Below are 13,485 nucleotides of genomic sequence, written 5' to 3' on the forward strand. Positions count from 1 at the left end.
GAAATTTTCACTCCACAGCAAAAGTGTTTTGGAGACACCCCAAGGCTGTGGCTAAGCCATGTCTCTACCATATCCTTCTTCCAGGAATTTTAGTACTGCAACTTTTGCAGGAGAACTGTGAAGTTTTGACGGTGAGAGATGAGGTACTTGGGGAAGTAAGTTGTGAGGATGGGTCATGAGCCATGCTTGGATACTTCAGTTGGTAGAGCACTTGCCTGCAAAGGCAAAGGTCCTGAGTTCGAGTCTTTGTCTGGTAGTACACAGTTTTAATCTTACAGAAAGTTTCAGTTGTGTTTATATAGGTAAAATAAACCAAGTTCAAGACAGAAGAAAGTCCAAAACTGCATTACTAGTGCCATCTACACTAATTTTACAGAAATGCAGAATAAGGAATGGGATAAAATTATCGTGCATTTGCTGTTTATTACTGTCAAAGCTAGTCAGATATAGCATGATCAGTCCTCTGTTTTGGTGTTAATAAACTGTTTCAAGAAGACTGAGTGCAAAGTTCAACATATAAAGAGAATATCATCTGAACAAACTTAAGAACTGCTGTCAGCTTAGATGACATTACGTTTGAAAGAAGGAAAAAGTTTGCAAGTTGTCAAGCTAATCGACTGATGTTTAGGAGAGGTTGGGGGTCCTGAACACTAAATTCAGTTTACATTATATTAGAAGATAAGAGGCCAGAATTCTAGCAGAGGTATGCAGCAACTGTGCACTGTTTTCGGCTTTATTATGAGGATTTTTGCTGCTACATCTTTACTCTGCAAACAACTGGACAAAGTATGGTAGAGGCTGGTTCCCATTTTACCATATATTAGGGTTACTTCCTGTTGTGTTTATGTACAGAATGTGAGAAGAATGAGTGCTTAATGGCACCTGTCCATGCTGTAATTAGTCAAACTTTATCTTCATGCTCCCTGTGGGAGGAATATGTAGGAAGCTGTAGTATATTCCTAGATTTTTTCCCTTAATGATGGGTACCGAAACTTCTTTAGTAGGCATTTGTGGGATAGCTGAGACTCTGAATCTCTCAAAACAAATAATTGTGATTTATTTGAAACCATTATACTACTTGAAATTTGTTGTAATGTTAAAGTTTACAATAAATTGGTATTTCGTCATGCCTTGCTCACTTGACTTGTGTATTATTTCAGCAGTCCTCTTTGTTCACACTAAGTGAGGTGGCACACTGGCTTAGATATTGAACTCAAATTTGGCCATTCACAATTTTGTTTTCCATAGCTTCCCTAAATTTCTTAAGGTGAATGCTGGGAAGGTTCCTTTAAAAAGGATGTGACCAATTTCCTTCTCCAGGTTTGTCAAATCTGGAGAAGTGCTCAGTCCCCAGTAACATTCATAGCATACAGTTGTATGAGTATTTTTTGTGTTACGACTAGCTTTGGTCACTGATCTTCATCAACATATCTACATAAACAATTAGAGAATTAAATTTACCAAAATACATAAAAAGTGTTTGGCTTATGGTGACTGGTGTAAATTTTTATACATACATTGTGAAAAAGTGTCATACATGAATTGCGCATCAGATCATTTTTTGGAGTTCAATTACAATCCTCCATTATGCATCCAAAAAGATCTGTAACAAATGAAATAGAAATAATAATATTGAAAATGTATTATCAAAATGTAAAGCCAGAAAATGTTCTGACAAATAACAAGCTCTAGGAAATTATTTGACATGCTTACACATAAATAGCCAGAAGCTATGTCCCATACTAAGTTGGGCTGGTTAAAAGCAAAAAGAAAGCATAAAAGAAATGACTTGTCTTGTGAAATTACATACAAATTTGTAACAAATACAAGTGGTCCAATGTTTATCAGATCCAAACAACTTGACAAATAACTTCTTTATATTGGTACTATCAAGTGACACAATTTTCTCTATAAAAACATAAAAATAAACATTTGTTTAAACAGTATTTGAAAGCTAACAATTTACAGAGGACAGTTACATTAAGAAACATTTTAGTTCTGTATAAAATTTCTGTGACTATTATTTCATCACCCACATCCATAATGGAGGGCACTAACACATGCCTGTGCGATGGTGCTCAATTTGGAAGAAAACTGTTTCAAATCCCATTGATGGCAAATTTTCGCTGCCAGTATTTGGCCGGTAAGACAAGGAGAAGTGTTGGGATGAAGTTCCCGATCACTGGTCTTTGCTCCAATCTCACGGATAAATTCGACTTTTCTCTATAGTGTCTCATGAAATGAGGGCATGCGACATTGATGGTGGTGATCTGTCCACGAGATGGAAAATTTAAACTTGGCGGCCGACTTGATGCTATTTGAGAGGAGTAGGCTGTGCTGGCATTGGGTTTCACCATTCCCGTTTCCTTCATTACAGTCCTCAAAATGTCACAGATATACACTTGAGATTTCAAAACAGTCTGGAGAAAGGTAACAGCAAACCACCTCCACTGGGCCCTTGCCTACAATGGTAGTGCAGGATACCTGCATCTGCTCTCATACACTCAGTCTCTGAGTATGGGAGTACTTCTTTTTGTTATTTCATCATTAAATGAACCATCACCAATGTACTTTAACAAGGACATATAATGAACATTTGGGAACAAGTATACAAAGCACTTTAAATCGTGGAATAAATGCCTACTAAATACAGGGTGTACATGAAGTCTGGGAACATTTTCAATTATTTATTGCGCAAGAACCAAACATTGTACAGATATCATACATATGTCGTTTTGAAGAGAAATCCTGAAAGTTTTTTTGATGTATACCACCACAACATAGTTTGATAATTTGTCAATAGCGCTAGTCGCAAACATGGCGAGTTCAGGTGCGGAGAGAGCTTTCTTTGTGTTGGAGTTTGACAAAAACAAGTTTGTTACAGCTGTTCAGTGGATGTTTAGAACCAAGTACAGTAAGAAGCCACCAACAAGGAAGGCCATTTACTACTGGCACACAAGCTCGTTACGATGTGTTGCATTTGCCCGGCAAAGAGAAGCGTGGGTACCTGATCACAGAGCTGCCACATCGATGGATCAGTCTTGCTACAAAAGGGGGCAGCTGTTTCATGAAATGGCCTCCCCGGTCACCAGATCTCACTCCATGTGACTTTTTTCTGTGGGGACACATTAAAGATCTGGTGTATGTACTTCCCCTACCACATGATTTAGCAGAACTCCAGGAGAGAATACAGGAAGTAACTGCCACAGTCGACGATGCCATCCTGTGGCGGGTAAGGCAAGAATTCGATTACCATGCCGGCGTCTGCTGGTTTACTCATGGTCGAATGTTTGTAAAAAATACTTTCAGAGTTTCTCTTCAAAATGCAATATGTATGACATCTGTACAATGTTTAGTTGTTGTGCAATAAATAATTGAAAGTGTTTCTGGACTTCATGTATACCCTGTATACACTGAAGAGCAAAAGAAACTGGTACACCTGCCTAATATTGTGTAGGGCCCCTCCGAGCACGCAGAGGTGCCGCAACACGACATGGCATGGACTCGACTAATGTCTCAAGTAGTTCTGGAGGGAACTGACACCATGAATTCTGCAAGGCTGTCCATAAATCCGTAAGAGTACGAGGGGTTGGAATTTCTTCTGAACAGCATGCAAGGCATCGCAGATATGCTGAATTATGTTAATGCCTGGGGAGTTTGGTGGCCAGCGGAAGTGTTTAAACACAGAAGAGTTCCTAGAGCCACTCTGTTGCAAATCTGGATGTGTGGGATGTCACATTGTTCTGCTGGAATTGCCCAAGTCTGTTGGAATGCACAATGGACATGAATGGATGCAGGTGATCAGACAGGATGCTTACGTATGTTCACGTGTCAGGGCCATGTCTAGATGTATCAGGTGTCCTATATCACTCCAACTGCACACGCCCCACACAATTACAGAGCTCCCACCAGCTTGAAAAGTCCCCTGCTGACATGCACAGTCCATGGATTCATGAGGTCGTCTCCATACCCATACACATCCATCTGCTCAATACAATTTGAAACGAGACTCGTCTAACCAGGCAGCTTATTTTGAGTCATCAACATTCCAGTGTCAGTGTTGATGTGCCCAGGCGAGGCATAAAGCATTGTTTGTGCAGTCATCAGGGTACACGAGTGGACCTTTGGCTTCAAAAGCCCATATTGATGATGTTTTGTTGAATGGTTTGCACGCTGACACTTGCTGATGGCCCGGCATTGAAATGTGCAGCAATTTGTGGAAAGGTTGCACTTCTGTCATGTTGAATGATTCTTTTCAGACGTCGTTGGTCCCATACTTGCAGGATCTTTTTCAGGCTGCTGCAATGTCTGCGATTTGATGTTTTACCAGATTCCTGATATTCGCTGTACATTCATGAAATGCTCGTACAGGAAAATCCACAGTTCATCGCTACCTTGTAGATGCTGTGTTCCATCGCTCGTGCACTGACTACAATATAATGTTCAAACTCTTGATAACCTTCCATTGTAGCAGCAGTAACCGATCTAACAATTGTGTCAGACACTTGTTGTCTTATATAGGCATTGCCGACCAAAGCACCCTATTCTGCCTGTTTACATATCTCTGTATTTGAGTATGTATGCCTATACCAGTTTCTTTGGCACTCCATTGTATATGTAAACTGTTCATAGTGGGCAGAAAATTGCAGATGTTGGGAAACAATTATTTGAAGGGGTGATATAAACTATGCAGAACATTTTATTGATGTTAATATAAACTAAGGAAGAAATCCACCCTCAGATATGTAAAATAATATATAGGAAATTAGTTTAGTAAAATATTGAAAAGTTGCGCAATCTGTAGGCTAATACATTTCATAAGTAGTATCAGATGTAGTACTAACCCAAAAAGTACAAGTGACATATAAAACGTTTAATCATAGTAGTTAACAAATACATGATCCAGGAATGAGAAAGATATTTAGATCTAATGATCTTTGCCCCACGAGTGTCTGTTACAAATTTGTTAGTAACCTCAGAAGACAGTCATTCTGTTCATACTTCCTCTTCACTTTTAACCATTCTGACTTCATGTACTTTTGGCTATTTGCCTGTAAATATAAGACTTCATTTCTTAGTGCTTGTAATTTTTCAGACCATCTTAAATGACTTCACAGTTTGATAACATGTTTTATATAATAATATTGCTTTTTCCATTTGTTTTTACAATTTTCTGGGTGCACAGTGATGAAATATTATAAGTTTTTGTTCCAAAATGGTTTTGATGCAAAATGTGTATTCAGAATGTATATGCATGAAGTTTATACTGTGTGGTACACTAACTCTAAACAAAACAAATTGTGATCAATTTGTTGTACCAGAAGAAAAATTATTTTGAGAAAACTACAAGAGTGAGACAGAATTGCTGACCAGTATTTACTTTCAGGGGAAATATTTTCACAAGTACATCTTATTATTCATATTTTATATTACAATTGTTTGGGGATATTGCTTCTGATTCAAGTTTTAGTGTTACATTCCACCACATGGACATTTATGTTTAAAAATAATGGCAAAAGAATTTATTGTAATCAGGTGTATGTTCTTAAACACTCTCTTGTTGCTACACAGGTGTCACAAGGATATCCTTCTGGAAATGATGCCAATATCGATCTGGCTTCTGCTGTGAGTGAGGAAAGTGCATCTCCAGCTCGACCAACCAAACGGCTGCATAGTGATGCATCTGTTAGCTCAAGCACATTATCACATAGGAAGGAACAAAAGGAGGAAGAATTTGTTCAGAAAATCCCCAAGGTTGAACCCATCGATCTTGACTTGGATGCAGAAATAACAAGTGATCAAATCTCTCCTGAAGGGCTCCAGCAATTCCTTACAAATTCTGGAAAGAGTACACATCCACAACAAAATATTTCAGCAGGTATGCTTCATGAAACATTTCTCAATATGATACATTTTACACATGCTCAAAGTAATGTCATTTTTTAAATTTATTTGTTTAAGGATCAGTTACAAGATGGAGTGTATAACAGATGAAGTATAAATTAAAGTCTAAGCATTTTATGGGGGTTGTTCTGGACAGGTGTTTCCTAATTATTCTTGTATCATCAGAGCTATTATAACTTAATGAATCTCTTCTAATCACAATCATTTTAAAAATATGAACACTTTTGGATGAAATTAATTGAACAAAATGTATGTTTGTAATATCTAATGAAAATAATTGCCTGAAAGACTCTCCCATTATCGATGGTCTTATGCTCACATTGGGATTAGTAAATATAAAACTCTATGTTGAAGACAAATGCCAAAAACAACAGAATGGATAATTGTTGAAGAGAAGAATTCGTGTGTGTGTGTGTGTGTGTGTGTGTGTGTGTGTGTGTGTGTGTACTATTGAACACTTACTATATCTGTTTGTGTTAGGCCTATCCGACACACATTCTTCCACATCATCAACCTATATGATTTCTTAGCAAAAATGTATGGGCTTGATTCAAAATTACAATCCTCCAGCCAAAGTCGGCTTGAGAACATTTTTCCATTTAAGCAACATATCATTTACCACAACTTGAGTTACCATTTCTTCGAGCATTGGCAAGGGATTTAAAAATAAATCCAAACATGGAGATTGTGTGAATGTTATTTTAAGAAGTACTGGTGTTACATAGACACCACTCTTTAATAGATAGAAATTTCTGAATCTTATTTCAGTGCTAAATATTGAAAGACAAAACAATTCATTTCCATTTAAGGTACTTTACTAAGATCTTTAAAAGTTCTTAGTGAAAGCAGAAAGAACTAGACATGTCGATTGGTCTAACTTCAATAAGAATGTTCCATCTAATGAACTGAGGTGAAAAGGAAGTCACAGATTTGTGTGTGATTTAAAAGAGAAATATATTGTTAGTAAAGTCAAGTGTAAATCGTACAATTGTTTACATCTACAGTTATATACATACTTTGGAAGCCACCATACAGTGCATGGTGAACGGCACATTATACCAATGCTAGTCATTCCCTTTCCTGTTTCTGTTACAAATGGAGCATGGGGAAAACTACTGTCTATACACCTCCATAAAAGCCCTAATTTCTCTTATCTTGTCCCTCAATTTTCTAAACAGGGTTTTACAGGAAGAGTGTTGTCTTTCCAAAAAGGGATTCCCATTTGAGTTCATGAAGCACCTCTGAATTGTTTCAGTATCTTTATTTAATACAACTTGATCTCCAAACACTCGAGCGGTATTCAAGAATGGGTCGCACATTGTTCTATATGCTGTCTCCTTTATAGAAGAGGTATATTTTATGAGGATTCTCCCAATAAATCGAAGTAGAGCATTCGCCTACTACCACTTATGTGCTCATTCCATGTCATATCGCTTTGCAGATGAGATATTTAATTCCTGCAACTCTGTCAAGCAGCACACTAATAATCCTGTATTTGAATATTACAGGATTATTTTTCTGCTTATCTGCAGTAACTTATATTTTTCTCCATTTAAAGTAAGATGCCATTCATCACATCAACTAGAAATTCTGTGTAAGACCTCCTGTATCCTCGTACAATCACTCAATGACCGTGCTTTCCCATACACTACAGCGTTACTAGCAAACCATCGTAGATTGCTGTTCACCCTATCCATCAGATCATTTATGTACATAGAGACCAATAGCTTTCTTGTCACACTTTCTGGGATCCTCATGACAATACCCTTGCTTTTAAACCCTCACTGTGTTCAGCTACTTAAGAAGTGTTTGAGTCACTCACATATCTGGTAATCTATTCCGTATGCTTGGACTTTGGTTAACAGTCTTCATTGGGGCACTGTGTCAAATACTTTCTGAAAATCCAGGAATACGGAATCTGACTATTACGCTTCATCCATGGTTTGCAGGATATCATGCAAAAAAAATGAGAAGTGGAGTTTGGCAAGAGCAGTGCTTTCCCATTCTGTGTTGATTTATGTGTGGAACTCTTCTGTTACGAGGAAACTTATTAGACAGGGTGAAAATTATTGAACTATATGATAAAAAGAAAGGAAAAAGTAAAACATAAATTAGTTACAAACTATGGCGTGGACACACTTCATTCAACATGTAAACATCACTACAGATATTTTGATTTAGATTGAGACATGTTCGATATGCCTCCCATCATTGGCGATGATGTGGCACAGATGAGTAGCAAAATTCTGCATGACCCGCTGAAGTGTCGGAACATTGATGCTGCCTATGACCTCCTCAGTGGCTGTTTTCAGCCCAGCAATGGTTTTCGGGCTATTGCAGGGTCGCATGTGTTCAGATCCAGAGAATATGGTGGCCAATTGAGGCCCATGCCAGTGGTCTCTGGGTAGCCCAGAGTCAGAATGCAGTCCCCAAAGTGCTCCTCCAGGACATCAAACACTCTCCTACTTTGATGGGGTTGAGCTCTTGTCTTGCATGAACCACTTCTTGTCGAAATCAGGGTCACTGTGTATAGTGAGGATGAAATCATCTTCCAAAACCTTCACGAACCATTCGGTAGTCACTGTGCCTTCAAGTAATATCATACTGATTATTCCGTGATTAGACATTGCACACCAAGCAGTCACCTGTTGAGGGTGTAGAGACTTTTCGATCACAAAATGTGGATTCCCAGTCCCCCAAATGTGCCAGTTTTGCTTATTGATGAACCCGTCCAAATGAAAATGGGCTTCGTCGCTCAACCAAGCCATATTCACGTCACAGACCTGTTCATCAATTCGTTGGACAACAGTGTTGGCAAAACACAACTGTTGTTCTGTGGCCCTGGGGCTTGATGGCCGATGAGTTTGAATTTTGTATGGAAAGAGATGCAGGACTTCAACAATTTGTCGTAGTGTCACCCGGTTGATTCCCACCTGTTGTGCAGCCCGTCTGATCAGTTGATTTTCTGGGGGTGGTTTGAAACGCAGTGCATGTCTTCTCGATGTTTTCAGGCATTTCCACTCTTTCTGACTAGCGACATTGCCAACACTGTCATCATGAACACTGCCCATTCTCTCAAACTTGTGAATCAAATTTATGATTGTTAGCATCTTGGACCAATTGTCTTCAGCTTGAATTCGGTTGCAAACTTCCTTTGAGCTGCAGTTGGGCTGTTGTTGCTTGCCTAGAAGGCCTTCACAAGCGCTATTCACTCAGGCATGCTGTACCATGATGCCCCAAGGCCAACTGTACAGTTTAAATGTCTTAATGCAAACCGTTCAGAAGTTATGATTATTTTATGTCATGTAGTTCAATAATTGTCTTCCTGTGTTTCAAACTTAGAATATGCTCAAGAATTCTTCAGCAGACCAATGTTAAATAGATAGATCTGTAATTTCATGGGTCCATTCTTTTAGCCTTATTATATACAAAGAGTCATTTATGCTATTTTCCCATTGTTCAAGACTTTGTGCTTGGCAAGAGATTCTCGATAAATGTAAGCTAAGTAAGGGCCCAATTCTGAAGAAACCAAACCCGTCTGGACCTGGTGACTTTCAACATTTGGAGTTTCTTCTCAACAACTGGGATGGCTTTGTGTATCCTTCATACAGGAGTTTGTGTGATGGTCAGATAATGGTATGTCTGTACAATCTCCTGTCTAAATGATTTTTTAAGCATGAAATTTGAAACTCATGTTTTCGTTTTGCTGCTTCTATTGTCACATCAGAATGGTCGATGAGTGACTGGATGTAAGCCTTTGAGCTGCTTAGTGATTTCAGGACCAGATTTTTCTGGTTTGTTCAACAAGATCTTTCACTAAGGTATGACAGTGGAAGTTGAATGCTTTATGCATTGAGCTTTTTATGGACACCCAAATTAATATTAACTTTTGCTTGTTGGTGTTTCTGTTTTTTTTTTTTAATTTTTTTTTAAATTTTTTATTTTTTTAAAAACCAAAGATAGTGACCATCTCTGCTTCCTCAGAATTTTGAGAATTTTGATATTCAAACGTGGTGGATCTTTTCCATCCTAAGTCCACTTACTTGGCACAAACTTCACCAGTGTGTGATTTAAAATCAGTTAAAACTTTTCCCATAATGGTATTGAACCTCGTATGCCAGATTGTTCATACAACAATAATCTGTGTCAATTTTTATTTAACACATGGCTTGAAATTTATTTTCAAATAGTTTTTCATCGAATATTTTATTATTGAAATGTATTATAACGATGATAATTTTACATTTGTTAGAATCAGGATAATAATAATGTTTTTTCACTTTTCTGTAAAACTGAATTTTTTTTCCTCGAGATTGATGTTCAACACCATCGATATGTCCATTATATTGGAACTAAATTATGTCCATTCATTGTCGAAGTAGGATACTAACTACTGCTTTCTGATCTTTGCAGCATAAAAACTCGTCTAGCTCTCATGATGGATTTATTAAATTCTGTCACTGTCATCAGTATAATCCTAATCCCTGTCTCAGCACTGACGTTGTCAGTAATGTCACACTTGTTTGTAGCTACGGAGTCTAAAATATATCCATTGTGTGGGAGTTGTCAAACCACAGACATGTTTAAATTATTAGACTTAAAACATTTTTTTCCAAAACTTGGCATTTATTACACATTGACATCCACATGCAGATTATATTTGTACATTCAATACTTTATTTTTTCACATGCCTTTTAATATCATTGTCATGGTACCAGATTTCCTCTAGTTTCTCCATGAGATCTTGTTTGGTGGTAATTGTAAATTTCCTTATCCTCTCTTTCATAATAGCCCATAAATTTTCAATTGGGTTCATATCAGGGCTATTCCCTGGCCAGTGCAACACTTTCAGTTGCCTTTCTTCCAAGTACTTGGAAACACTTTTGACTTTGCAGCACACTGCCCCATCATGCATAAAAATGACATCTTTGTTAGGAAACCACTCATTTATTTGGGGGAAAAGTTTCTTTTCAAGGATTTCTTTGTATTGTTCATGCCTCATTGACCCTTCAACAGTGTGTAATCTGCTAGGATCTTTCACAGATATCACACTCCACAGATATCACACTCCAGACCATAACGGAAGTAGGATGCTTCGTACATTGCTGCACACACTCAGCTTTGAATTGTTCTCCAGGTCTGTGATGAACATACTGGCTGCTTTCTTCTATCACAGTGAGTGCAGATTCATCACTGAAGCATACCTGAAGCATGTGTACAATGCATTTAGATACAGCAATATTTGTTAAAGATGACTGTAGCCTTCATCAACAAAGACCACATATAATAGCAAGGACAGTGGAACTAACAGAAAGTCCATGGAGCTGTTGACAATAGAATATGGCGACTTAAAATTATGAATCATTCATCTTTCCTTAAGCTGAAACTTAAATATTTATGTTATATAATGCATTAATTATAGAAGTATGTTCAGTTATAAACAAATTCATACTAATTTCATAAAGAATATGGTCACATGTAATTTTAGAGTATACATTCTGAATAACAATATACATTGTTAATGGCCACACACACACACACACACACACACACACACACACACACACACACACACACCTACACCTAAAAAGTAATTCATTTGAATGTGTCAGTTTGAAAACATTTTAAAATTTCTTCATGAGGCTGAAGCTGGGAAACAAGTGCTGAAGGGAAGAGAAACTGGCTGCAAATCCTGGATCATGAAACACCTTTATGAAAATGCATAGGGAAAGACTGATGATCACAATTGCGTAATAGTCAGTGGGATACAGAATACGTGTCTATAGTGAAGCAACATTTATTTACTACTGGTGCCACATCACTCAAATCCGTATCTCATATGGTCACTACTGGACACTTCTTTCTCCCTGCCACACACTCACTCAAATCGAAGAAATTGTTTTTTATTACACATAAATTTCATTCTAACAAATATTTATTTACTTTTAAGGGCCACACTTCTAAATGGATCAGACTTATAGCCACAGGAACAAAAACAACTCTTTTTCTATGAGAATTTTCAAGTTTCATGTAGAACAATTTCTTTTCATGTCCCAATACTGAGTCCGTGATTGCATTCCAGGTCATTGATGATGCTATCGCTTTATAAGCTCCCTCTTCATTTTTCTCCTGACACTCTAGACCTCTTGTGGATGATAGCATACATTGGCTCTGTTGCTGATAAAAAGGTAGGATCAATTATTTTAGATAGCCCGTGGGATAGGGACCATTTGTATACTCTACAGAATGATCATCTTAGTGTCACTATCCCACAGTAGTGAGTCAAAGTACAAATATTTCACGCTTCCTACAGCTTAGGCAAATGGAGCAAATCAGTTAGCTCTTTTTGCATTTGATGTGGTCCATGGTTGTCTTGGTGGGACTTATGAAGGTACCATTAGTTCATGGGCAGTTCTTCAGGAAAACCCACGAAAAGTATTTTTCTCACTCGCCATCACCAGCAGACCAAAACCCAACCGAGGATTCCAAGACGACTATGCACAGCAAATGGCAGAAATATTTATGATATATTCCTAAGATTCCAATCTCTAACAACCATTTCCAAGATACCTTACTTGAATACACAAAAATCTGGTATGAGCAAAATCTAAATAATAAATAATTGCAGCGAACTGCTCAAATTTTAACAGTATAGTCTCTAGGCATTTATCTAGAAGAGCCATCTCCTCATTTTCAAAAATCTTTATCTGTTATCGAGAAATAGTCAAAAAAACTTGTTTTTTTTTTTTTTGTTACCAAAACCCAGCTGCAGGTTTCAAGACAACTACGCACAACAGATGGCTCTAATTTTTACAGTTTATTCTTAAGATCCTGACCTCTAACAACTTTGAAAAGTTCTTCATATCTTTATCTGATTCTGAGATACAGAGGCTCAAAGTTAACCTACTTGTACATCTAAAATACCCTTGTCAAATCTGGTGTGGGCAGAAATGTAGTTTCTAGAGTAAGGTAGCATGGAGAAATACACTGTAAAGTGTCTCTGTTATCAGCTGGGAACTGCAGGTTATAGTACTGAAGCACATGCAAAACTTTTTGCACATAAAATCTGGTCTGAGGTGTAAAATTAATTTTGCAACATTTCAGTTTCACATAAGTAAACTATCCAAATTTTACTCACTGACACATTTCTTTTCATATGAGTTACACACCGTGCTGCAGTAGAGAAAGAAAGGGAACCAGCAAAAATGTGAATATGTTCCTGATTATTTAAAAGACTCTTAGTGAAAAGAATGGTACCATCTTCCTCATTCTACAGGGTGTATACGACCCGGGACAACCAGGAGATCTGGGAAAAACCCGGGAATTTTTTAGAAATCTGGGAATTTTTTGTTGTTTTAGTTTTCAGTTAATTTTTTTAAATTTTGACTGGTAAGAATTGATACACTAACAAAGGATATCACTGTATCTCGCTACTGCAGAATGATACTGCAACAATAAAGCGTGAACGAGGAAAAAGAAACGAAAATATAAAACATAAATTGCAAAGGAAATGTGCCATATACAACAACAAAACACAGTGTTCATACAAGTGTTTCCAACAGCAAAATGTGTCAAAGGCT

General features: G+C 37.5%; 1 protein-coding gene across 15 annotated transcripts in view; it reads left to right on the forward strand.

Moving 5' to 3' along the window:
• Positions 1 to 13,485, forward strand: part of LOC124611912 (longitudinals lacking protein, isoforms H/M/V-like) — a 453,788-nt gene that overhangs the window by 100,718 nt on the left and 339,585 nt on the right. For all 15 annotated transcript variants that reach the window (XR_006979507.1, XM_047140288.1, XM_047140290.1 and 12 more), the window contains one exon: positions 5,572 to 5,878. Coding sequence is in view for 14 of the 15 variants with exons in the window: in XM_047140288.1 (XP_046996244.1) it covers positions 5,572 to 5,878 (307 nt within the window). In the remaining variant the exon portion in view is untranslated. The remainder of the gene's footprint in view (positions 1 to 5,571; positions 5,879 to 13,485) is intronic.

This window comes from Schistocerca americana, chromosome 1 (genome assembly GCF_021461395.2).
Source record: "Schistocerca americana isolate TAMUIC-IGC-003095 chromosome 1, iqSchAmer2.1, whole genome shotgun sequence".
Classification (NCBI taxonomy): domain Eukaryota; kingdom Metazoa; phylum Arthropoda; class Insecta; order Orthoptera; family Acrididae; genus Schistocerca; species Schistocerca americana.